This window comes from Oncorhynchus keta, chromosome 25 (assembly GCF_023373465.1).
Source record: "Oncorhynchus keta strain PuntledgeMale-10-30-2019 chromosome 25, Oket_V2, whole genome shotgun sequence".
NCBI classification, from domain to species: domain Eukaryota; kingdom Metazoa; phylum Chordata; class Actinopteri; order Salmoniformes; family Salmonidae; genus Oncorhynchus; species Oncorhynchus keta.
In genome coordinates this window covers 29,190,837-29,218,674 of record NC_068445.1, presented here as the reverse complement: position 1 = coordinate 29,218,674, position 27,838 = coordinate 29,190,837, and the positions used below count along the sequence as shown (strand labels likewise).

At 40.7% G+C, this 27,838-nt stretch overlaps 1 protein-coding gene across 1 annotated transcript; it reads left to right on the top strand.

Moving 5' to 3' along the window:
* Nucleotides 1-208: 208 nt before the first annotated feature.
* LOC118358502 (secreted frizzled-related protein 1-like) lies at nt 209-27,221 on the top strand. The gene is made up of 3 exons (XM_035736401.2): nt 209-999; nt 9,348-9,428; nt 21,669-27,221. Exons 1-3 carry the CDS (start codon nt 474-476, stop codon nt 21,992-21,994), a joined length of 933 nt encoding a protein of 310 aa, XP_035592294.1. The 5' UTR covers nt 209-473; the 3' UTR covers nt 21,995-27,221.
* Nucleotides 27,222-27,838: the final 617 nt, after the last annotated feature.

Genomic DNA, 27,838 nt, shown 5'->3' with positions numbered 1-27,838 from the left:
TAAATATTTTTTTGGTTTGGTGTCAAGAAAAGGTCTTTGTTTTGACAAAGGAAGAGAAAGGCTAATGAAGGGGGTAGGGAAAGTTGAGCCGTGTTCTACGCAGTGGGTAATTGAGCACTTTGATTGACATGTGAGTGCCAAAAGGCGCAGACGCTTTCGGATTGGCCGAAGCACACTTCACAATTTCCTCTTGTTTCCAAGCTGCCATACTCCAGGCAGTTATCTTTACAGGCAGTTGTGTGAGTCAGTCCCTGCAGAAGGGAACAGAACAGCGGGGGTGCAACAAGAGGAGGCAGGAGTGGAGTTATACTGAAACCTGAAACTTTCTATTCAGAGAACATTTATCCACTGGACTCTTGGAGCGTTTCTACATTTATTTTTTTCTCTTGAAGCAGGTCTGTTCTGTTCTATACTGAAAGCTCCAGTAAGTTGCATTTTACTTTTATCCTGTAGACTCTCCTCTGTTGTGAACAATGAGGTCCATTGAACCTTTGTGCCGTTGGAGAATCATCCCCCTGGCTTTGACCATGGCAGTGGTGTCTACGAGCAGAGCCTCTGAGTATGAATACCTGAGCTGGAAATCGGACTTGTACAATGGTGGCCGCAGCTATGGCAAGCCTCCTCAATGTGTGGATATCCCAGAGGACCTGAGGCTGTGTCACAATGTGGGCTACAACCAGATGCTGCTGCCTAACCTACTGGAGCATGAGACTATGGCTGAGGTGAAGCAGCAGGCGGGCAGCTGGGTGCCCCTGGTGCATAAGAGCTGCCATCCGGGTACCCAGGTGTTCCTCTGCTCCCTGTTTGCCCCAGTGTGCCTGGAGCGTCCCATATACCCCTGCCGCTGGCTGTGTGAGGCTGTACGAGATGGCTGCACCCCTATCATGGAGTCCTTCGGCTTCCCCTGGCCTGAGATGCTCACCTGTGACAAGTTTCCCCAGGATGACGTGTGCATTGCCATGACTGCACCCAACGCCACTGAAGCTACCAAGCCCACAGGTAAGGCTATACCTACTTACCTACCTACCTACCTACCTACCTACCTACCTACCTACCAGCAGACATCATGCCTGTCATCATGTCTATATATATATATATAATTACATATAAAATCCCTATGTGATTTACAAGATCTCTCAGCCTGGTACCAGATCTAACTGAGGAGTTGGCTAGGAGTTTGTTCAACTGTATTGTTCAACTGACATTACATTCTTCACTTGGGAAGCAGTTTTATTATGATTTATTTTCAATTGTATAAACATTTTTGAATTAATTTTGTGAATAAAACATGATAATCTGTAATAATCATTATCAAATATCTGGATTGGGGAACAAACTAATGTGAACACCATATAGCTGCAGTACTTGACTGAGAACACTCAGTCACTGCTTTGACAAAGTGTGAGAATCAACACCCATGCAGTTCTACAGGCAGCAGAATGTTGTTTCAGGGGTTAAAATCTGTTTGTTGATCTCAAACCTCATACAAATGACCATTCCCAACCTTTTGGGATCATTTTTCCCATGACTGTGAGAGATTATTTCTCGATTAGATTATCTCAAAGAATATAAGAGTGAGATAGTAAAGCATTTACTTTGTTAGTTCAGAGCAATATACGCTTCTGTCTTTACCAAGAGATAACCTCTCTTTCGAGCAAATGTTAAGTTGCTCGCTATTGACAAACAAGTTATATTGTAAAACTCCTTAACAGATGGTAGCAATGAATTTCAAGGTGTTTGTTGAATACTGGGAGTCCAGCCAAATAACTAATACATCTATTAATAACCACCTCTCAATTACTGACCTCTTCCTTTAGAACTCACAAGAAAGGTGCAAAGGGCAATTCCACGGTAACGGAGTGAGTGATGCTGAGACTCCAATTTTTTACTTTATAATGTATGTTAAACAAAAACCAATGATTGCAAAGTTAAACAATCCTAGGGACTACTTTTAACAATTTCAACAGAACATTTTACAAAAACACATTTATGGCCTAAACTCACCAAAGGTGAGTGTGTCATTTATTTTAGAATGCATTGTTTTGAATTATAATGACCTAGTTGGGCAGGCAGGCGATTGGTTGTCTTTACCATACTGTACATGCTACAGTGCCTTGCAAAAGTATTCATCCCCCTTAGCGTTTTTCCTATTTTGTTGTATTACAACCTGTACTTAAAGAAGAAAAATAAGCAAACGCATTTGGTGTTCACCAAAATGCATGTGGGAGACTCCCCAAACATATGGAAGAAGGTACTCTGGTCAGATGAGACACAAATTTTGCTTTTTGGCTAACAAGGAAAACGCTATGTCTGGCGTAAACCCAACACCTCATCACCCTGAGAACACCATGCCCACAGTGAAGCATGGTGGTGGCGGCATCATGCTGTGGGGATGTTTTTCATCAACAGGGACTGGGAAACTGGTCAGAATTGAAGGAATGATAGATGGCACTAAATACGGGGAAATTCTTGAGGGAAACCTGTTTCAGTCTTCCAGAGATTTGAGACTGGAACGGAGGTTCACCTTCCAGCAGGACAATGACTCTAAACATACTGCTAAAGCAACACTCGAGTGGTTTAAGGGGAAACATTTAAATTTCTTGGAATGGCCAAGTTAAAGTCCAGACCTCAATCGAGAATTGAGAATCTGATTGAGAATCTGTGGTATGACTTAAAGATTGCTCTACACCAGCGTAACCCATCCAACTTGAAGGAGCTGGAGCAGTTTTGCCTTGAAGAATGGGCAAAAATCCCAGTGGCTAGATGTGCCAAGCTTTTAGAGACATACCCCAAGAGACTTGCAGCTGTAATTGCTGCAAAAGGTGGCTCTACAAAGTATTCACTTTGGGGGGTGAATAGTTATGCACGCTCAAGTTTTCTAGTTTTTTGTCTTATTTCTTGTTTGTTTCACAACAAAACATATTGTGCATCTTCAAAGTGTTAGGCATGTTGTGTGAATTAAACTATACAACCCCCTCAAAAATCAATTTTAAGTCCAGGTTGTAAGGCAACAAAATAGGAAAATGCCAAGGGTTACTTACTTTCGCAAGCCACTGTAAATTAGACCAATTCATTCACTTATGGAAACACAACATCACTATAAAGAAAGATGATTGGAGATATGGACTATCCATACAGTCACTGCTCTGCCTGTCCCGTCCTTTCCACCGCCTCGCTCAGTTTGCTCTGCCCGCCTGCTTCTGGTGAAGAGCAGTGCAGATGCAAAGCTTGGTAACAGAACGACAGTTTGTGCTGTTTGTGCTGTCCTTCTGTTACCAAGTAAATGTGTTTTTGTCAAATAGTCAGTAGAAATTATTAAAAGTAGTCCTTGTGCAAATAGTTGTATGGTTTGTTTAACTTTGCAATCATTGGTTTTTGTTTGACATACATTTTAACGTGAAGAATCTGAGTCTCGGCATCACGTCTTTAATGTGGAATTACCCTATAGCTTAATTTGAAGAGCAGATACAGTGGTATTTCTAAGAGTGAATACCAGAGGGACAACGATGAGAGATAAAAAAAAATGAAAAACAGGCTATGTCAATTTCGCTAATGTAATAAACAGTGTTTCAAGGCTACAGTGAACTCCAAAAGACCTCAGACCCATGCTGCCTTTCTGTCTAGGGCTCTGGTCAAAAGTAGTGCACTATAAAGGGAAATGAGTGCCATTTGGGATGCAACTTCAGTGGTAAAAATGACAAAATTGAGCTTGGTAGTAACAATGGTTTAGATATGTTTTGTAAACAAACAAAACAAAAATCACGAAATTACAACAGAAATCAATGCTTACAGAAGGCCTTTCACAATGAAAGAACAAATTGTGTCTACAATTCTTGTTCCTGCCATGGGTTGTAGTATTTTATTGCCATACCAGTGTCCCTGGCAGGAATCTGGATGAGTTGGAAATTCTGCTCTGCTCTTTAACTAGAGGTGTCCCAGAGAAGGGGAAGTACAACCACCTCATCCAGATTTGCTCATAAATTAAAAGGGACTTTCCATCATCAACCTCCTTACGTTTTGATCTACATTGTATAACATATGCATGTGGCAAAACAGTGTTAGCTCAGTGTTCAAACATTTCCTCCATTCTGAACATGAATGACTCGTCTTACAGCAGGATTACATTGATATGGTGACTGGTGACTTAACAGTCCAGCACCCGATGAAGAGGTCTTTCTCACACCATGGTGCTGCTGTTACACAGCACTTACTGTATATCTGAGGTAGTCCCTCTGTTACTGGGACGTGTTGGGTTGAGGGGGGGGCAACATGGTGGTGTTTGTGGAGCCAACATGGTGGTGTGTGTGCTGTTTGGGCAGTAGCCCAGCAGCCTGAGAAAGGTCTCCTGTTGGAGCTTTGGGACCACACAGAGCTCCACAATGTGTGTCACAAAGACTCTCGTCAAAAGAAGTGCACTACATATGGAACAAGGTGCCATTTGGAACGCATGCTTTTTTTCCACGTTTATTCAACATCATCATTGAGTTTTTTTGTCTTGAAATTATGTGGAAACAACATTGATTCAACCAGGTTTTGCCCAGTGGGTCATGTATTTTATCTAAAGAGCCTCTCCACTGCTGCTGAACATGTATGAAGCAAGCAGTCATTGATTTAGAGTAGAAACAAGATGAAATAGAAAATAGTGACTCTCTGACTCTGTAAACAGTGCCTGTTCTCACAAGCTCTTTCCACCTGGGTGCAACTTTCACAAGGTTTTGTCAAACACACATCATGGACAACTAGCAATCACAACAAAACAGAATACGTGCGTGTTAATATGTATTGATTTATATTTCACCATCTGTTCATTTGTTTAGAGTTTAGATGTTAAACCTTGCAGCCTTCCAAATGTTGTTTGAGAAAGAACAGAACAGTTATTATCAGAAAATTCATGAACATCACTTGACAAAGACACTATCCATAGTTGTCACACTATATAGTCACAATCGTTCATTGTTTTAAATCATAATGTCAAAATATTCTAAACATTTCATGGGTAACTTGGCTCCTGTAACTGAAAATAAATATCGAACCCTGAGTGGAAGATTTTCCAGCTTCATTCAGTCAAATTCTCCATCTGCACAGTCAGTGCATACAGTGGCAAGAAGGACTATGTGAACCCTTTGGAAATACTTGGATTTCTGCATAAACTGGTCATAACATTCGATCTGATCTTCACCTAGGTCACAACAATAGACAAACACAGTCTACTTAAACTAATAACACACAAACAATGATATGTTTTCATGTCTTTATTGAACATACCATGTAAACATTCACAGTGCAGGGTTGAAAAAGTATGTGAACCCTTGGATATAATAACTGCTTGACCCTACTTTGGCAGCAATAACCTCAACCAAACGTTTTCTGTAGTTGCAGATCATGCATTCACAATGGTCAGGAGGAATTTTGGACCATTCCTCTTTACAAAACTGTTTCAGTTCAGCAATATTCTTAGAATGTCTAGTGTGAACTGCTCTCTTGAGGTCACGTCACAGCATCTCAATTGGGTTGAGGTCAGGACTAGGCCACTCGAGAAGGCATATTTTCTTCTGTTGAAGCCATTCTGTTGTTGATTTACTTCTGTGTTTTGGGTCGTTGTCCTGTTGCATCACCCAACTTCTGATAAGCTTAAAGTGGCGGACAGATAGCCTTACATTCTCCTGAAAAATGTCTTGATAAACTTGGGAATTCCTTTTACCGTCAGAGGTTGGCAAGCTGTCCAGGCCCTGAGGAAGCAAAGCAGCCCCAAACCATGATGCTCCCTCCACCATACTTTACAGTGGGGATGAGGTTTTGATGGTGGTGTGCTGTCCTTTTTGTTCCTTCCAAACAACTCAACTGTAGTTTCATCTGTCCACAGAATATTTTGACAGTAGCGCTGTGGAACATCTAGGTGCACCTTTGCAAACTCCAGTTGTGCAGCAATGTTTTTTTGGCTTCTTCCATTGTGTCCTCCCATGAACACCATTCTTGTTTAGTGTTTTACGTATCGTTGACTCGTCAACAGAGATGTTAGGATGTTCAATAAATATCTGTAAGTCTTTAGCAGACACTCTAGGGTTTTTCTTAGCCTCATTGAGCATTCTGCACTGTGCTCTCGCAGATCATTGCAGGACGGCCACTCCTAGGGAGAATAGCAACAGTGCTGAGCTTTCTCCATTTATAAAACATTTATCTTACCGTGGACTGATGAACATCAAGGCTTTTAGAGATACTTTTGTAACCCTTTCCAGTTTTATGCAGGTCAACGACGCTTAATCTTAGGTCTTCTGAGATTTATTTTGTTCGTGTCATGGTTCACATCAGGCAATGCTTCAAGTGAACAGCAAACTCAAATTTTGTGATTTTGTTTTATAGGGAAAGGCAGCTCTAACCAACATCTCCAATCTCGTCTCATTGATTGGACTCCAGGTTAGCTGGCTCCTGACTCCAATTAGCTGTTGGAAAAGTCATTAGATTAGGGGTTCACATACTTTTTCCAACCTACACTGTTGAATGTTTAAATGATGTATTCAATATAGACAAGAAAAATACAATAATTTGTGTGTTATTAGTTTAAGCACACTATGTTTGTCTATTACCGTGACTGAGATTGAGATGAGATAAAATTTGATGACCAATTTATAGAGAAATCCGGGTAATTCCAAAGGATTCACATACTTTTTCTTCACAATCTGTTCTGACAGTGATTAATAAGGCCGAATCTTCCTTAAAAGTCTCAAGTAACAGGGAATGTGTATGTACAGTTGAAGTCGGAAGTTCACATACACCTTAGCCAAATACATTTAAACTCAGTTTTTCACAATTCCCGACATTTAATCCTAGTAAAAATTCCATGTCTTAGATCAGTTAGGATCACCATTTTATTTTAAGAGTGTGAAATGTCAGAATAATAGTAGAGAGTGATTTATTTCAGCTTTAATTTCTTTCATCACATTCCCAGTGGGTCAGGAGTTTACATACACTCAATTTGTATTTGGTAGCATTGCATTTAAATTGTTTAACTTGGGTCAAATGTTTCAGGTAGCCTTCCACAAGCTTCCCACAATAAGTTGGGTGAATTTTGTCCCACTCCTCCTGACAGAGCTGCTGTAACTGAGTCAGGTTTGTAGGCCTCCTTGCTCGCAAACACTTTTTCAGTTCTGCCCACACATTTTCTATAGGATTGAGGTCAGGGCTTTGTGATGGCCACTCCAATACTTTGACTTTGTTGTCCTTAAACGATTTTGCCACAACTTTGGAAGTATGTTTGGACAGAACGAGTCTCCTTCCTGAGTGGTATGACGGCTGTGTGGTCCCATGGTGTTTATACTTGCGTACTATTGTTTGTACAGATGAACATGGTACCTTCAGGCGTTTGGAAATTGTTCCCAAGGATTAAAGAGACTTGTGAGGTCTACAATTTTTTTTCTGTGGTCTTGGCTGATTTCTTTTGATTTTCCCATGATGTCATGCAGAGGCACTGAGTTTGAAGGTACGCCTTGAAATACATCCACAGGTACATCTCCAATAAGCTAATTGACATCATTTGAGTCAATCAGAAGCTTCTAAAACCATGACATAATTTTGTGGAATTTTCCAAGCTGTTTAAAGGCACAGTCAATTTAGTGAATGTTAACTTCTGTCCCGCTGGAATTGTGATATAGTGAATTATAAGTGAAATAATCTGTCTGTAAACATTTTTCTTTTATTTTTTTTACTTGTGTCACGCACAAAGTAGATGTCCTAACCGACTTGCCAAAACTATAGTTTGTTAACAAGAAATTTGTGGAGTGGTTGAAAAATACATTTTAATGACTCTAACCTAAGTGTATGTAAACTTCCGACTTCAACTGTATGTGTATCTGTGTGTGTGCGTGGCTGTGTGTACGTTAGGGCTGTGACAGTCATGGAATTTTGGATGATGATAATTGGCCACCCAAATGATCACATTTTCTCCTCTCCTCTGCATGTGTTGCCATAGAAATATAATTAATATAAAGGGGTGTCCCCATTCAAGTCAATTGTGGCATAATGATTGGACTGGCGGCCATTGCAAGTGTGCCCGTAGGAGCAAAGCAGGAAGTAAAAACAGTAAGTGTACCCATGAATACAGTATGTGCTGTGATTTGTTGATTCAACTCAACTGACATTACAAACATACATTCCATTGCATGAGCCAGATCAGTTAGCATAATTTGAATGAACATTCTAAATTATCATGTAAATTATTGCAAACCACAATACCAGTCTTCAGTCTTCTGTTTTTCCAAAAAAGAAAGACTATTGATGACGGTTATTTTATTTTCATGACGGCGGTCTTCATCCATTACCGTAAGATACACGCTTATATAGTAACTGTGCCGGCCCTAGTGTGCGTGCGTGTGTGCATTCGTGTCACGACTTCCGCCGAAGTTGTTGCTTCTCCTTGTCCGCGCGGCGTTCGGCAGTCGTCGTCACCAACTTTCTAGCTGCCACCGATCCACGTTTCTTTTTCCATTTGTTATGTCTTGTACACACCTGGTTACCATTAAGTTATTATTATTTCCCTATTTAACCCTCTGGTTCCCATTAAGTTTTGTGCGTGATTGTTCCTGGTTTTGTGTTGGGGTTTGTTATCCCTGCGTGGATTTATTGGCTGTTTATTTTTCTGAGTAAAGTACGTTATTTTAGGCCAGTTTTATTTCTTCTTTAATCAGGACAACAGTTTTCAGCTGTGCTAACATAATTGCAAAAGGGTTTTCTAATGATCAATTAGCCTTTTAAAATAATAAACTTGGATTAGCTAACACAACGTGCCATTGGAACACAGGAGTGATGGTTGCTGATAATGGGCCTCTGTTTGCCTATGCAGATCAGCCGTTACATTACAAATCAGCCGTTTCCAGGTGCAATAGTCATTTACAACATTAACAATGTCTACACTGTATTTCTGATCATTTTGATGTTATTTTAATGGACAAAAAAATGTGGTTTTCTTTTAAAACAAGAACATTTCTAAGTGACCCCAAACTTTTGAACTGTACTGTAGGTGTTTACATAAGATTTTGTCTGCAAGACTGATGTGAAGCACAGGCAGGGACATAGGTGCTAAAACGGTGTTACTACCATGGGAAATGAGCTGATGTTGAAGTAAATAGAGGTGTGAACAATGCTTGGGTCTGTTAGGGATTCAGTTGTATTGCCTGACAGCTGTTTGAATTGATAGGTATTCTAGAAATCCTGTTTTGAGGATACTGGATTTCCTGCTGACCCTTTCAGTCTTGTTCCATTTCTTTCAGAGCTATGTTAACTGGTAGATTACTGTGTCAGTGCTACATGTCTTACCCTCTAAATAGACTGTATCTCCTCCCTCCTTTTCACAGGTTATTCCCCCATATGTCCCCCATGTGACAATGAAATGAAAACAGACATCATTCTAGAGCACATGTGTGCCAGCGAGTTTGGTAAGCTTCTCCTAACCCTAACACTACCATTTACATACCGATGATACACATGCACACACACGTTTTGTCATGACATGTTTTCCTATGGGCTACCATACCTGTAGATCATGTTTGCCAACACCACAGGATAGTAGCCTATACACCTGGAACCACATACAGTAGGCTACAGCAGTATGTTTATCCTTAAAGCTCTGGAATATATGCCTCAGACAGACCTAATGATCCCTTCCTCCCACCCAACTTATGTCGACAAAGTACATAGTAAGATATTTACATATCAAGCTTAGAGAAGTTAAAGTGACACTCTCGGCACTAGGTTTTCTTACTTACATGCATTCCCGACTCTTGCCTTTTGCTTTATCTCTTGCTTTATCTCAGCTATAGATGATGGCCCATAGCACTGCACAGGCATCTCTTGGTATGATCTTAAAAGCGAGGTCTTTAGTGGGGTCAACCAGTCTATTGGAAACAGAAGGGTTCTGAAAAGAAAAGCCAGTTAATGTAGATTAACTGTAAGAAAAACAGAAAAAGGGATCAGTTTGACATTAAGTCTCATAGAGGCTCATGGATTTAGTTCCAGCTGACTGTAGATTTACAAGGTGAAGAAAATACAAACCCACCTTCTTCTACTACTCTATAGCATAAAAATGCTTTACTAGCCTAGCGATGAACGAGCATAAACATGCTTTACTAGCCTAGCGATGAACGAGCATAAACATGCTTTACTAGCATAGTGATGAATGAGCATAAACTTGCTTTACTAGCATAGTGATGAATGAGCATAAACACGCTTTACTAGCATAGTGATGAATGAGCATAAACACGCTTTACTAGCATAGTGATGAATGAGCATAAACACGCTTTACTAGCATAGTGATGAATGAGCATAAACTTGCTTTACCAGAATAGTGATGAATGAGCATAAACTTGCTTTACTAGCATAGTGATGAATGAGCATAAACATGCTTTACATTTCAAAGGTCCAAACATATTTTCAGCAAAGAATAGTTTCATTTTCAAGAAGATTTGCTAAATTTCATGCTTGTTGGATGGATGGGACATTATTGTTTTTAAAAAACTTTCATTATCGGAGAAATTATGTGGCTTTGACCAACATTTCACAGAGCCTACTCTCAGACGGTGCTCAGGGCAGTTGTTCTGTCTGAGTATTTTATTTATTTCACCGTTATTTAACCAGGTAGGCCAGTTGAGAACAAAGTTCTCATTTACAACTGCGACCTGGCCAAGATCAAGCAAAGCAGTGTGACACAAACAACACAGTATTATCCGTGGAATAAACAAACGTACAGTCAATAACACAATAGAAAAGTCTATATACAGTGTGTGCAAATGAGGTAAGATTAGGGAGGTAAGGAAATAAATAGGCCATAGTGGCGAAATAATTACAATTTAGCAATTAAACACGGGAGTGATAGATGTGCAGAAGATGAATGTGCAAGTAGAGATACTGGGGTGCAAAGGAGCAAAAAAATAAATAACAATATGGGGATGAGGTAGTTGGGCTATGTACAGGTGCAATGATCTGTAAGCTGCTCTGACAGGTGATGCTTAAAGTTAGTGAGGGAGATATGAGTAACCAGCATCAGTGATTTTTGCCATTCGTTCCAGTCATTGGCAGCAGAGAACTGGAAGGAAAGGCAGCCAAAGGAGGAATTGGCTTTGGGGGTGACCAGTGATATATACCTGCTAGAGGACATGCTACCGGTGGGTACTGTTATGGTGACCAGTGAGCTGAGATAAGGCAGGCTTTTCTTGAGAAAGTACAGTTAAACTTGTTTTCTTGCTCATACAACTGATGCTTAATTCTCATAGCTTTACATATGTATTACCACAGTTATGACTTGCCTAGTTAAATAAAGGTTAAATAAAAATAAATAAAAACATTTAAAGGCTAATATTCTGTAACTATCGAATTGTGGCCCTAAAGTCTTTATTTGGCAGGTATTTAAAGCTGTAAATCGGTATGTTTGTTTTGCTGTCTGGTATTCTGGAGGTGTCCTTTAAAGTTTAATTCCTATTGGTCCATATCACAGACTGTCTGATGTCACATGGGACTGATGTCACATGTATGGACATGTCTTTATGCCATTCTATCCACAGGGTGTCAATGCAGAGAAGCAACAGCTGTTGGAATGTTTTGTTTTTGAATGCAATTAAAATGCATTGATAGGTTCTCGCATGCAGGGACACTGTAAATTCAACCCACCTTGAGACACTGATTGTGTGCAGTGAGAATGTGCACAAGTTTACAGGATGCTGTGCCTTATTTTTTATTGCTTGTAGCTGGCCTCTCACATTTTTGGTGGTTTCCAAATCAATTCCAAGCAGCAGACGTTGGGAAGACAGACTTTGTGCATTAAAAACAAGTTTTCTTTCAGAGTGGTTCTCAGGAACAGCTAATACAAAGTTAGGTCTATTAAATGAAGTGTCCCATTGTTACACTGTAATGATGGGCCTCACTTTTCTGTCCTCAGAAACCCTCCCTGGTTTGCCAAGAGTGAGTGGCACATTATTGGTCTGTTTCATCTATGATTAAGATAGATTTTGTTTTGATTTCTTGTCATAATCTTTTTAACGCTTGATGCCTGAGTTTATCCAGGCAGACTGAGCATGGCCGCTGACAATGGCGGTTAAATGAGACTGTTATTGCATCCATGAGATGTAATCACAGCAGGAGTGGCCCACAAAGGGAGAGTCCCAACTCCCATGAGAAAAAACAGGGCGTATGTCCCAAATGGCTCACTATGCCCTATAAAGTGCACTACTTTTGACCAGGACCCAAAAGGCTCTGTTAAAATGTAGTGCACTATGTAGGTAATAGGGTGACATTTGGGTCACTGTCAGGAGCTGAGGAGCTGATCTTCTTGCAGTGTGGCAATGCCATGGGCTATATGGTGGTTAGTTTACTTTGCTTTGCTCTACCGGTTGGGCAACATGTAAACAAGCAATGTTTATGCTCCCTAGAGATCTTCTAATTGACTAAAGAAATGAGAAAGCAGGGTAGCCTAGTGGTTAGAGTGTTGGACTAGTAATCGGAAGGCTGCAAGTTCAAACCCCCGAGCTGACAAGGTACAAATCTGTCGTTCTGTCCCTGAACAGGCAGTTAACCTACTGTTCCTAGGCCATCATTGAAAATAAGAATTTGTTCTTAACTGACTTACCTGGTTAAATAAAGGTAAAAGGTAAAAAATAAATAAGATGGCTGCCACAGGTTAATCAATAATGTAAGCAGTAACCTACAGTTTTAGCTTGATTTAACTTCTGGAGGGACAAACATTAGGTCATGTTTTTTTTAAAGCATTAACATTGTGCAGATTTAGATGATTTTCATTATAATTTGTCTGACACGATGTTCCTTCGAACTGGCTTGAGCCCTTCTTATTTTGCCCTAAAACTGATGCAAGGTTGGGCTTGACTCGAAAACAACTATTATATGGTGTGAAAGATCTGTCATACATTTTTGTCAGAGGAGGGAGATATGAGTCAAATGTGAAACCAATTAGGACATGATTTGATCTGTTTTGACCTCAACAAAGCATCTGGTCATGTCAGTCGTGACTTGTGAGCCAATCTATTATTACGCTTTCATCAAGCCACTTTTGGTCAGACCAAAATGGATAAGAGGGAGGGATAGCTTATAATAGACACCGATTGATAAGTTAAGTGCACTACTCTAGGCTTTCACTATGAAATATCCTGCCTGCCTGGCAAGCAAGGGATGCTGAATGTATCACTTTTTATCACTACTATTCACATAAAGGGTACATGTATATACCCATATATTTACATGTACTGTAGAGACCACAGCATAACCTTAGGCCTGGTATAGGTACATTTTGACTAACTTCAGACTGTGTAGTTGATAGGTTACCTCAGTCAGGGCAGCAAGCTGGAGGAATCTGAGACTTCCATCGAGGTCAGTTTTATTAATCTGCATGGACTAATCATGTCAAAAAAATGCCTCTGCTGGCACAGAATGAGCATTTTTGCTCACTGAAACACTCAGTTCCTGGAAACATCTCACTGCGAAAGGTCTGTTCTCATTTAACATGAAAGTTAAGTGTGAACGAGAGGCTTATTAATATTGTGTGCCATTGTTTGAAGTCATGAATAATTGCCTCCTTCCAATCTCACAATCAGTTTTGACATTCTCAGGAGAATTTATCTTGATGAAGTTGGAGTATTTTGAGATGAGGCAAGAGTTGTTTTATGCTTTGTGGTTGGATACAAGACAATCTGGCAGAGGAAGAATACATGTGTTTGAAAAAGTCATGGAGGAAAAGATCAATTAAATTTAAAAAATGTAAGTAGAAGGGGATGTTTCTTGAAGGTCTGTGTGACCATGCTATATGTACTATAATATATGCCATTTAGCAGTGACTTGAGTAGGGACCGCAGTTTGTCTGAGTAACTGAACTGCATTTTCAGCTCCAATTGAAGATTGAAGATGCAAAGACAAATAAAAAAATCAACAGTTCAGTTAACCAAATGTTACGTGTTGGTGACCATGATCAACCATGAGGAATATAACAATCTAGCTAGTTTAAACCCCTCCCAGTCCCTGGTCCCTCAGAGATCATGACTAATTTGTTTATTTTTATTGTATCCTTCAGCTACCTTCAACCCCTCCGATCTATCTCTGAATAACATCCAGTTTTGATTTCTATTTGACATATATTTTTCCACTGTGCTGTTTCACAAAAGTCATGAACCTACAGTGCATTCGGAAAGCATTCAGACCCCTTGACTTTTTCCACATTTTGCTAGGTTACAGCCTTATTCTGAAATGGATTAAAGTGTTTTCCCCCTCATCAATGTACACACAATACCCCATAATGACAAAGCGAAAAACTGAAAAAGCACATTTTACATGAGTACTCAGACCCTTCACTTAGTACTTTATTAAAGCACCTTTGGCAGCGATTACAACCTCGAGTCTTCTTGGGAATGACGCAAAACAAGCTTGCCACACCTGTATTTGGGGAGTTTCTCCCATTCTTCTCTGCAGATCCTCTCAAGCTCTGTCAGGTTGGATGGGGAGCGTCGCTGCACAGCTATTTTCAGGTCTCTCCAGAGATATTTGATCGGGTTCAAGTCTGGGTTCTGGCTGGGCCACTCAAGGACATTCAGAGACTTGTCCCGAAGGCACTCTTGCATTGTCTTGGCTGTGTGCTAAGGGTTGTTGTCCTGTTGGAAGGTGAACCTTTGCCCCCAGTCTGAGGTCCTGAGCTCTCTGGAGCAGGTTTTCATCAAGGATCTCTCTGTACTTTGCTCCGTTCATCTTTCCCTTGATCGTGACTCGTCTCCCAGTCCCTGACACTGAAAAACATTCCCATGGCATGATGTTGCCACCACCATGCTTCACCGTAGGGATGGTGCCAGGTTTCGTGATGCTTGGTGACGCTTGGCATTCAGGCCATAGAGTTCAATCTTGGTTTCATCGGACCAGAGAATAATGCTTCTCATGGTCTGAGAGTCCTTTAGCAGGCTGTCGTGCCTTTTTACTGAGGAGTGGCTTCCGTCTGGCCACTCTACCGTGGAGAGCTGCAGAGATGGTTGTCCTTCAGGAAGTGAGTGACCCTCGTGACCCTCAGAGTGACCCTCATGGAGGTGTCTTTGTCACCTCCATGACCAAGGCCCGTCTCCCTTGATTGATCAGTTTGGCCGAGCTGCCAACTCTAGAAAGAGTCTCGGTGGTTACAAACTTTTTCAATTTAAGAATGATGGAGGCCACTGTGTTCTTGGGGACCTTCAATACTGCAGACATTTCTTGGTTCCCTTCCCCAGATCAGTGTCTCGACACAACCCTGTCTCGGCACTCTAGGGACAATTCCTTCAACCTCTTGGCTTGGTTTTTGCTCTGACATGCACTGTCAACTGTGGGACCTTATATAGACAGATGTGTGCCTTTCCAAATCATGTCCAATCAATTGAATTGACCACAGGTGGACTCCAATCAAGTTGTAAAAACATCTCAATGATGATCAATGGAAACAGCATGCACCTGAGCTCAATTTAGAGTCTCATAGCAAAGGTTCTGAATACTCATCTAAATTAGTTATTTCAGTTTCAATTGTTTTTAATACATTTGCAAACATTTATAAAAAAAAAAGTTTTTACATTGTCATTATGGGGTATTGTGTGTAGATTGATAATACTTTTTTTCATCAATTTTAGAATAACGCTGTAACTTAAGAAAATGCACTGTATATACATTTTACGGAAACAGTATATTTTACATTAGTTATCTTGTCATTTTTAGTCCCACCATTCAACCCCACTTAACCCCTCTCATCTACATGTATCTCTGAACACCAACCAGTTTTGATTTCATGAATCTGTTTCTTAACAGAGTAATTGGTGCTCTCTGACCTGCTGATAGTTTTATGGTACATCCAACTCAACACTTTTTCCCCACTGTGATTTATCTCCATAGTTAACTGCAGTTCTTTGTTACAGTGTCAGAATACTTCAATTCAAACCCACCCTGCTCTACTTCAGACAGATACTTTCTCTCTGGTGGTATAGGCAATTGCACCATCCATCCCTCCCCATTTTAACGCGTTAAATAAAAGTGCAGCAGCCCTGGCCCTGCTATAAACTGATTACATAGGTTGCTTCCCAAATGGCACCCTGTTCCCTATATAGTACACTACTTTTGACCAGGGAACATAGTGCACTACTTTTGACCGGGCTTCTATTATGGAGGGAATAGGTTGCCATTTGGGATGCATTCATTGGGTCATGGGGGCAGACAGGTTCCATGGTTGTGAATGTGCCAGAGCTGTGTTATTCCATGGTTGTTTTCCTGCTGGGTTTATGACACCATCTGAGCTGGCTGAAAGCCTGTCTTGCTTTTTAAACCGGGAGAGGAAATCAGGTTGAGTTTCGGAGACAAAGGTTGCAGCCTAGATGTCCACAAAATGTACAGCATTGCCTGATTGATGGAGAGAGTTTGATTGCTCTGAATTTGTCCAAACCTGTGACCTCTGACAGATGGAGATGATGTTGAATATAGAATGACAGTTGAAGCTTGCTGTTTTTGCATTATTTCCTATTTTCGCCCTGGTAACATTGAAAGGAAAATTGTGAAATGATTATAACTCGTGTCAGATGATAGTTTGGGGAGAATAGTTTTCCAAAACACATGCCCAGAATGTGTTAGATTAACTTCAAGTTTAACTGCCCTGAAGGCACAACTGATCAATGGCTGAGCCTTTTGCCCTTAACAGTTAAAACATTAAGTGCCATAGCCTAGCTGGTCAGTCACTGTACTATATACACTTTGGCTGGAAGGGAGATTATGCACACAAACAACCAAGATGCAAAGAAAGTTCAGCTGAATCCAGTTTGAGATGGATTTATCCAGATAGTGGTTTCAGGGATGGCATAGAAATGATTTTATGACTCGCTAATTATGAAAGCTGCCCATTTTGGTTTCATTTAACACTATTTAACACACTTTTCAGGGACCAGAGATGGTTGATGAAGGTCCTAATCCCTACCATAGGCACTGTTAATAGCTGGAAAACCACTGGGACTCTCTTTTTTCTGGCAATGGAAGATAGAGGGTGTAAGAATGGGAAGATAGGGGGTGTAACGTCGGGAAGCAAGTTCAGGGAGTGAATAATTTAATAAAAGAACGAAACATAATACAAAACAAGAAACACGAACAACGCACAGACATGAAACTGAAACAGAAACCATAACGCCTGGGGAAGGAACCAAAGGGAGCGACATAAATAGGGCAGGTAATCAAGGAGGTGATGGAGTCCAGGTGAGTGTCATGAGGCATGTGACGATGGTGACATGTGTGCGCAATAATCAGCAGCCTGGTGACCTAGAGGCCAAAGAGGGAGCACACGTGACAGTACCCCCTCCCTGACCCGTGGCTCCAACCACAGGACGCAGACCAAAATGACAATGGGGATGATGGAGATCAGGAGTGGACGGGTCACCTCTGCTGAGGCGCGGGAACCTGTCGATCCGGCGGAGGTGCTGGAGCATGGCGACCTAGAGCTTCAGAGAGAGAGAGAGCATACGTGACAGTACCCCCTTTCCGGCACGCGGCTCCAGCCGCAGGACGCCAACCAAAGGGATGATCCCGGGGATCAGGAGTGGACCGGTCGACTCCACTGAGGCACAGAAACCTGACAAACCGGCTGAGGCGTGAGAGCTGAAAACTCCCCGGTTGCTTCGACCGAGGAACGGGAACCAGCTCACCCAGCAGAGGCACGGGAGCCTGTCGAGCCCGCTGAGGCACGGGAGCCTGTCGAGCCCGCTGAGGCACGGGAGCCTGTCGAGCCCGCTGAGGCACGGGAGCCTGTCGAGCCCGCTGAGGCACGGGAGCCTGTCGAGCCCGCTGAGGCACGGGAGCCTGTCGAGCCCGCTGAGGCATGGGAGCCTGTCGAGCCCACTGAGGCACGGGAGCCTGTCGAGCCCGCTGAGGCACGGGAGCCTGTCGAGCCCGCTGAGGCATGGGAGCCTGTCGAGCCCACTGAGGCCTCCGTGGTAGCTCCGGTACTGATAGACGGACCCGACATCACCTCCAAACAAAAAAGCACTCCCTGATGCTTCCCTTTGGTGAGGCGTTATTCTCTAACTTTGTGCAAATTAATTACTTAAAAATCATACAATGTGATTTTCTGGATTTTTGTTTTAGATTCCGTCTCTCACAGTTGAAGTGTACCTATGATAAAAATTACAGACCTCTACATGCTTTGTAAGTAGGAAAACCTGCAGAATCGGCAGTGTATCAAATACTTGTTCTCCCCACTGTATATATCCAAATGTCCATTTATTTGACACGTTTGATCCAGAAGAAAACCGTTCAGAATCCTAACAACACACAGCCTTCAGCCTCCAAGATGTGTGCGCATCATTTTTGCGAAGTTGTCATCCCTCCCATCCATTGAACTTAAAGGTATGGTTGCAAAATGGTAACTTTCCCAACATGTCCAGGTCTTCCAGAAAGCCTGGTTGGAAGATTCACGGAACCAGAAGAGATAAGCAGGAAATTCGGAATCGTTCAACCAGGATTTGTGGAAAACACTAGGAATTTGGGGGAAGTTATAAGAATTTTCCAACTCTAGGTGGTGCATTTCACAAATAGATCATTAATCTCACTCAATATATTTGAAGTCTAGCTCACTGAGGTACAGGGCCACTTCCCTAAAAGCCTATGAGACAGAGAGAGGAGGTACTCAAGGGGGAAGAAAACAAGTCCTGTTACAGCTGGAGGGGCACAGAGCAGACAGGCAGTAATTTGAACATTCCTGTCCATGGAAAAGGACAGCAAATGTAAACTGATCAGTTTCCCATAGAGATTAATACGTCTGGATGCTGTCTCTTAGTCATGAAACACATAAATACTTTTCCTATCATAACTACCCCCAAGACCTTGCAGGGTGAGGTTGATATAGAATAGCCATACCTCTGGCAATGTCACCCTATTTCCTTTATAGTGCACTACTTTTGACCAGGACCTATAAGGCTTACATTAAAAGTAGTGCCATATATAGGCAATAGGGTTCCATTTGAGATGCAGATGCAGTCACTGTGTAATCCCTCTTATCTTTCCTTAATGGTCCTGGGCATCTGGGGCCTAGCTATCTAACCACTGATACCCTCTGCTCTGCAACCTAACCCTTCTGCCTGCCATCTTTCCTCAGAGCCCCAGGCTCTGGTACAATGCATACACATTGTTTATATGACTGTCATTCTGTTCTGACATTAAATATTAACACAGCTAAAAGGAAAAGTGGCTAACCACAGTCTTCAAGCTAACCATAGTCCTCAGTAGGGGTGTGCCGACATGGCCATACTCGTATTCTTAATCGTATCTGTAAATTGACAGTCGGATCGGTTGATACTGGTGATCAGAAAAAAAAACGGAAGTGTTTTAATATGACTAAATAGATTTTGGCAGAATACTACCCTGCATGTTCTCACTGCAAAAAATCAACAGATTTTTCACACACACACCCTTCCCCACGGAGCAGTGTGTGTATTTATGCATGTCTGTGTCCTCAACTTGCAGACCTACAGCCAAATTTCCTGGCACTAAGTTAGATTGCACATCAGCATTTCATCTGTTTTCCCTGCCCTTGCCCCACTAGTTAGATATTATGCACATTGATCGCTTAATAACAACTGTCCTTCCATGTGATTCATATAGTAGCAGGCAGCAGCGATCTAAATGATCAGACCGAAAACATGCAGGAAAAAGTGATTGTGTCAAATTATGAAGCGAGTGGATGGAGAAATACAGCATCACTCTGTCCAATCAGAGCAGCGTACAGTGTACAGCCCACCCTTCTCTTTACAGACAGGCAAACTAGACATTTTTTCCCCGATCAAGGATAATAAAAAAATACTCGGATCATAATCCCATCCAGAATATTGCCCAAATTCGTTACGATACTTGTATACTCCGCACACTCCTCTTCCTCAGGCTAACCATAGACATGATACAACATGCTGAACTTACCCACGAGCTACATATTTACCACAACACACAGTGCCTTCATAAAGTATTCATACCCCTTGACTTATTCCACATTTTGTAGTGTTAAAGCCTGATTTCAAAATGGATGACATTTATATGTTTTTCTCACCCATTTACAGTACACACAATACCCCATGATGACAAAGTTCATTAATGGGTGTTTCTCAATATGCATACTACCGTACTCTACAATCTCATGTTCCCCCTATTGTATTACCTCACGCTTCATCTCCCCATTCACTGAACCTTCTTCCAACATATACACAAAGCAAACTTTTTACTTCATAATTATCAGCTAGATATGTGAATTATAATAATCTAGCTAGTTAAACAGGCAAAGATGACCTAAAACCAATGTTATCCAAGGTAGATGTAATTTATTTTGTGGGTATCCACCAATTCTTTGTGGCTAGATAGCTAGCCGGTTAGCCCTATTGACTTACTATGGACTTCACTGAACCATCTTCCAGCCAGAACAACAATGGCAGTAGAAATGAAACAAGATATACACAAAGCAACCGTTTTACTTCATAACTATCAGCTAGCTAAATGTGAATCATAATATTCTAGCTCACCAGATATTTAACAGGCAAAAATGACCTAATAATAATATTAATATATAATATATCTCTACAGCACTTCACCAATCTGGGCTTTATGGTAGAGTGGCCAGATGGAAGCAACTCCTGAGAAAAAGGCACATGACTCTGAGATTGTAAGGCAAAATATTATGTTGCCAGAGACAAAAATGTAACTCTTCGCTATGTCTGGAGAAAACCAGGCACAGCTCATCACCCTTTTAACACCATCCCAATGGTGGTGGCAGCGGCAGGAACTGGGAAACTGGTAAGGATAGAGGGAACAATGAATGGAGCAAAATACAAGCAAAGTCTTGACGATAACCTGCTTCATAGTGTAAATGACCTCCAACAGGACAATGACCCCGAGCATAGAGCCAATGCAACACTGAAATGGCTTCAGATCAAGAATGTGAAAGTCCTTGAGTGGCCCCATAGCTCAGACTTGAAAATCTGTGGAAAGACTTGAAGACTGCTGTTGACCGCCGCTCCCCATCTAACTTAACAGAGCTTGAGAAAATCTGCAAGGAAGAATGGGAGAAAATCACCAAATCCAGATGTGCAAAGCTGATACAGACGACTCAAAGCAGTAATCAAAGCTTCTACAAAGTGTTGACTCAAGGGTGTGAATACTTATGTAAATTATATATTTCTGTATTTAATTTTCAATACATTTGCTAAAATGTCTAAAAACACGTTTTAATTTTGTCATGATGGGTTATTGTGTTTAGATGGGTGAGAAAATATACTTAATCAATGTTGAATTTAGGCTTTAACACAAAAAAATGTGAAATAAGTCAAGGGGTATGAATACTTTCTAAAGGCACATCCCACTAGGCAAGAATTGGTTGAATCAGCATTGTCATTTCAATAACAAAAACATCTATGTGATAATGTTGAATCGACGTGAAAAATTGATTGGATTTGTAAAAACTCATCAACGTAAGGGAATTTTGTCTTTCACGCAACTTTTAACCTAAATCCAATGTCATGGTGATATTTTTTGTTGAATTCACGTTACTTGACAACTCAACCAAATGTAAATAAAAAATAGACGTTGAACTGATGTCTGTGACCATATATTATTGTTTTTAACAACCACCTTCTTTCTTTTGATGTCTCTTTTGATCTTAGCTATCAGGACCAAGATCAAGGAGGTGAGACGGGAAGGCATGGACCGCAAGGTAATTCTGCAGAAGAGGAAGAAGCCATTGAAACTGGGAAACCTAAAGAAGAATGACCTAAAAAAGCTGGTTCTGTACCTGAAGAATGGAGCCGACTGCCCTTGCCAGCAGTTGGATAACTTGGGCAACACTTACCTGATCATGGGGCGCAAGGTGGACACGCAGTTCCTCCTGACGGGCATCCACAAGTGGGACAAGTCCAGCAAAGAGTTCAAAAAGGCCATCAAGAAACTCAAGACCCACAAGTGTCCAGCTTTCGAGAATGTCTTTAAATAATCAGACCCAACTTTTTTTAGAAGCATCTCATCATCATGATACACAAGAACTTGCACAACCAACAATCCACATTTGGTTTTTGTTCATATATCTATATAAACTGTATATCTTTCTATATTTACAGTCCTGCTTTACATTTTTCCACCATCCATTTTGCAGTGGAGCATTGTGATCATTGATACCTCCTGCTATAGTGGTTTCCAGTTATCTGAAAAAGTTAATGACACTGCACCCTCTTCCTCCTCTATTGAAACCATTTACACTTCGTGTATGTAGATACTTGTGTTACACACTCCCTGAATGTGCAGTAAAAATACAACAATTCAGTGAGTTCTGCTGAAGTGGATGGACTTGCTTCACTTGCTATGAACATGGATAAGTAGATCATAGAATCATCAATTAGATCACATTGAATAGATTAGACAGAATCAATAATAACGTGTATTTTAGCTTTAAAAGCCACATCATAGAGGAGGCATGGATAGGGTCATTGAATAACTTATTGACCATATTATGATAGCGTGCCTTCACCTGATTGTCTCATCAAAATAATGACTGCACTACAGTTGATATTAAGAATGTCGTCCTCTTTTCAGTTGCCTCATTTCTTTGACATTTTCTTTGACTTTAACAAATATGTAGAAATGTCAATCCAATCAATTCCAGTACATCAACTGCATCACCTGAGTGAAAATACCTTTAGCCTAATGGTACAGTATATGAATTGTACTGTGTGCTAAACTCTGTATGTTATAATGCATGCATTGTTCGGTGTTTCAATTCTCTTGAGTGGCCACTCTAGTATAGAATAATTCAATAAATCCCTTGTATTTGTATATGATGTCAGATAATATTTGACCAAAAGTTTTCTTATTGTTTTTTGTTAATGCAGTCTTCAATTGCTGTCCCTCCAGATTGATGTTTATTAAGTTTGTGACAACTATGAAAGTGCATATAGTTGCTTGACAAATCTGTATTTTTAATTGTTTTGTTCAGTATTGATGGTACATCTTAGCACTATCACATTAAATTACAGATTGTTTTATGGCTGCAGTGCATTGCTGCCCGTTATGTACATACACATTTTACATAAATATAGAAAACAATGACATGTTGTCTGGAATGCTCTTTCCATTTCAGATTGTGTGACCTAAACCATTTTTGTGGAGATATTACTCCCAGTACTGCTTGCTCTCAAGCAGTTAAAGCTGGAATGAAGTATCAAGTGTGGCTTGTATTTCAATGATACCCACAGCTTATACTCATACAACACAGTAATAAAATGGGAAAGCACTGTAACGGCTGTTGGAAGGAGTGGAGGACCAAGGTGCAGCGTGGTACGTGTTCATCCTTTATTATCTGAACTGAACACTGATTAACAAAAAAAAACAACGAAGAGAATGAAGAAGACCGAAATAGTTCTGTCTGGTGCAGAAAGACACAAAACAGAAAACAACTACCCACACCACACAGGTGGGAAAAGGCTACCTAAGTATGGTTCTCAATCAGAGATAACGATAGACAGCTGCCTCTGATTGAGAACCACACAACATAGAATGCCCACCCCAACTCACGCCCTGACCAAACCAAAATAGAGACATAAAAGGATCTCTAAGGTCAGGGCGTGACAACCACATACATGGCACAGTACTATACAGTTTAATTTTTGGAATATCAGCTTCCTGCGTGTAATGTCTATAATGATTTTCAAACCTCCAAACTATTTGCACATGATGAGAATTCTTGGCTATGCTTGTACAGCTTGAGATTTTTTCAGTTCTAAGATTTAAGCATACAGTGGATATCACCCATCTTGGATTTCTTTCATATTGTTGCGTTACAAAGTGGGATTGAAATAGATTTAATTGTGATTTATTTTGTCATTGATCTACACAAAATAATCCATAATGTCAAATTGAAAAGAAAATAAAAAAAAATGTACAAAACAAATTATAAATAAAGTATAGTCTTTGCATAAATATTCACCCCCTTTGCTTAGGCAAGACTAAATTAATTCAGGACTACAGCAGTAGCCACGAAACCCCACTCAGACACACTCCAGGGAAAAACCACCCGCTAAACATGAACTAATGAAAACGAAACCCAAACTCACTGACAGTTTAACGAAAAATAATCCCGCACAAAACCCCAAAGGAAATGTCGAGATAAATACCCCCCCTAATTAACCAAAATGAAACCAGGTGAAACACAAAACAGACATAATCAAAAGAAAAGGAAAAAGGATCGGTGGCAGCTAGTAGACCGGCGACGACGACCGCCGAGCGCCGCCCGCACAGGGAGAGGAACATTTGACTTAACAAATCACATAATTTACATGGACTCCCTCACTGTGTAAAATAATAGGGGTTGGCATGATTTTTGAATGACTACCCCTTCCTCTGTCCCCCATACATACAGCATATATATATATATAAGGTCCTTCATTCAATTATTGCATTTCAAGCAAAGATTCAACTACAAAGACCAGGGAGCTTTTCGAAAGCCTCAAAAAATGGCAGTGATTGGTAGATGGGCAACAATAACAAATCAGACATTGAATATCTCTTTAGCATGTTCAAGTTAAGAATTATGTTGTGGGTGATGTATTAAACCACCCAAACACATCAAAGGTACAGTCAATCTTCTGAACTGAGCTGCAGGACAGGAATGAAACTGCTCAGGGATGTCACCACGAGCCCATTGGTGATTTTAAAATGGCTACATAGTTCAATGGTTGGGAGAGGAATTGACATTTCAGCAGGACAATAACGTATAACACAAGGCCAAATCTACATTGGTTGCTTACCAAGAAGACAGTGAACGTTCCGGTGAGTTGCATTAAATGTGCTTTAAAATCTATGGCAATACTTGGAAATTGCTGTCTTGCCATGATCCCCAACACCTTGACAGAATTTTGAAAAACAATAAAGGGCAAACATTGCACAGTCCAGGTGTGCAAAACTCTTAGAGACTTACCTAATAAGACATGCAGCTGTAATTGCTGCTATAGGTGTTTCTAACATGTATTGACTCTAACATGTATTGGTGAATTCTTATCTAATGAAGGTACTGTATATTAGCACTTTATTTGTCATTAATCTTGTAAAAAAACATCTTTCACTTTGACATTACAGAGTGTTTTGTGTAGTGTTGACAAATGAGAATTAAATACATTTTCATCCCACTTTGTAACACAATAAAATGTGAAGAAATCCAAGTGGGGTGAATACTTCTGATAGGTACTGTGTATGTAGAACATAGTACAATCTAGACCTTCCAAAGGGCTCTGCTCCGTGGCGACCTGAGGCTTGTGTGTTTGCCGTTTTGTTAAAGTATTCACAGGGCCATAAACAACATTTCCCCACGGGATGGTAAAGTCATTATCTCATCTTAAAGAACTGACACGCTGACACAAAACTGAGCCCTCACACATACTGTATGCACCATGTACGCAATGGGTTAACATACTGAGCTTTAGTTTTAATGCTAATGCTGACCTAATTGTCAGGGATTTGCAGTTTCCGTATAATTAGTTCCACTACATGAGGAGGACCTCAGTTATCGCTGGCAGCGATGTATGAAGAGACTTTTAGCATTGACACTGCTCTTAAGAGTGGCCTAGCAGTCTATCTTCAAATAAGTGTGAAGCCTTAACGTTCAGTCAACTTTAATATGATGTGATGCACGTTATGTGATGCTGTAAAGACAGAAACAGGAGATCCTATGCCAGACAGAATAACTTGTGGGAGTTCAAAGTCAGTCTTCATCATGGCATGCAGGACTGTCTTGGCTGTCAAACAGATTGGAGTTGTTCTTGGTGGAGCCATTTTTACATCTCCATATTTATAGAAAGAATTGATCTATCATGCGTGCTGTTTTGATTTATTTTCATGAGACCTTGTTTTTCAAAGTATACAGATTCTTGTCTCTTCCACTAACATCCAGTGTGGTTTCACAGGCTGTTGGTTGCCTAGCATGTTGTGTATATTATACAAAATCAATTGAGATATACATCATTAACAACTCATGTTGACAGTGAAATGCTGAGGGAATAAAGCAACACTGTCTAATCAATTGTCAAAATGAAATTATTTGTTTGCAGAAGATTGTGCAGATTTGGCATGTTTCCCGTGGTGCACAAGGTTTTAAAATGGGCGAGATCATTCCACTCCACACTGGAACAATAACATAACGTCTTTACACATACGCACTACACTGTCAATATAAAAACAAGAAAATAAAAGTATGGAAATGCATGCGCTCTATTGTAAGTCGCTCTGGATAAGGGCGTCTGCTAAATGACTAAAATGTCAATGTTATCGTCACGCTAAGACGTGACATGGGTTAGATGAGTCTTACAGATACGTCCGCTGTGAAATAAATAAACGGCTGGGGAAGAATGTATTTTTCATGGTATGGAATTGTTCCGTTTAGAAAGGTGCCCAGGCTGCACATTTGGGAGACAATCTGCCCTCCTCGCCACATCTGTACCCTTATGGTAATTACTATCTGTTGTTGTCAGGATGCATCTCCACGCCCTTACATTAACTGGAGGAAACTGTCAAGTGTTATTTAGACTTTTTTTGGCAGCAAATGGGTCGTTGTAAACGAAGAGTGTTTTCTCTTTTCTTTACCATGGCTGAGCCTGCAGGTTTTTAAAAGTAAGGCAGTTTGTTCTCTGTTCTTAATCCACGTAAGGGCCTTCAAAGACATCAAAACCATTCCTCGAACTCCAGTAAAAAACATTCTTTGTGTTTAATGGTATAGCTGTATTCTCTTGTTTTATGGAGCCCCATCAGTAACCAACAACATAAAAGGGTCATTTTAGGTGTTTGGAGTAGGCACCCATCCATGATATAAGCAGCCGTAAAATAAACTACATGTCACGACTTCCGCCGAGGTTGGCTCTCCTGCCCGTTCAGGCTGTGCTCGGCGGTCGTCGTCACCGTCCTATTAGCCACTACCGATCCCTTTTTCGGTTATCTGTTGGTTTTGTCTATTGTTTTCACCTGTGTGTTAGTTAATTAGTATCTGTATATAATGTAGGTTGTCCCGCCCTTGTTTTGTGCGGGATTGTTTGTTTTTGTCATTTCGTTTCGGCTGTCGGTGTTTTTGTGTTTTATTTCTCCGTTTGTCTGTTATTTCCTGTTTTGGATATTTTTCACCCTGTTTGTATTTTGGGTTGTCCGTGTTTGTTGTTCACCGGAGAATAAACCTATATTCATTATTTGCTCTCTGCGCCTGATTCCACCCACCTTGACTAGTCGTGACACTACACCAAGACATGTGAGACAAGAGAGGGAATCATGCTGAACGGTAAATCATGCACATGACTTCCACAGTACTTACATTTCAAATAAATTTTGGTTATTAATTTGGTGCTCATATATTTAGTTTTTTCACAAATGTTCAAGTGTGTATTAAAACACATACAGTTGAAGTTGGAAGTTTACATACACCTTAGCCAAATACATTTAAACTCAGTTTCACAATCCCTGACATTTAATCGTAGTAAAAATTCCCTGTTAGGTCAGTTAGGATCACCACCTTATTTTTAGAATGTGAAATGTCAGAATAAATAGTAGAGAGAATTATTTAATTCAGCTTTTATTTTTTTTCATCACATTCCTAGTGGGTCAGAAGTTTACATACACTCAATCCCATAGAAATGTTGTGGGCAGAACTGAAAAAGCGTGTGCGAGCCAGGAGGCCTACAGACCTGACTCAGTTACACCAGCTCTGTCAGGAGGAATGGGCCAAAATTCTCCCAACTTATTGTGGGAAGTTTGTGGAAGGATACCTGAAACGTTTGACCCAAGTTGAAAAATGTAAAGGCAATGCGAC

What these genes read in the sequence shown, in the direction of transcription:
- LOC118358502 (XM_035736401.2), top strand. Translation starts at nt 474, where the DNA reads ATGAGGTCCATTGAACCTTTGTGCCGTTGGAGAATCATCCCCCTGGCT. An exon ending in TGAAGCTACCAAGCCCACAG is followed by an intron (nt 1,000 to 9,347) that starts GTAAGGCTATAC and finishes TCCTTTTCACAG; the next exon opens with GTTATTCCCCCATATGTCCC. An exon ending in CATGTGTGCCAGCGAGTTTG is followed by an intron (nt 9,429 to 21,668) that starts GTAAGCTTCTCC and finishes TTTTGATCTTAG; the next exon opens with CTATCAGGACCAAGATCAAG.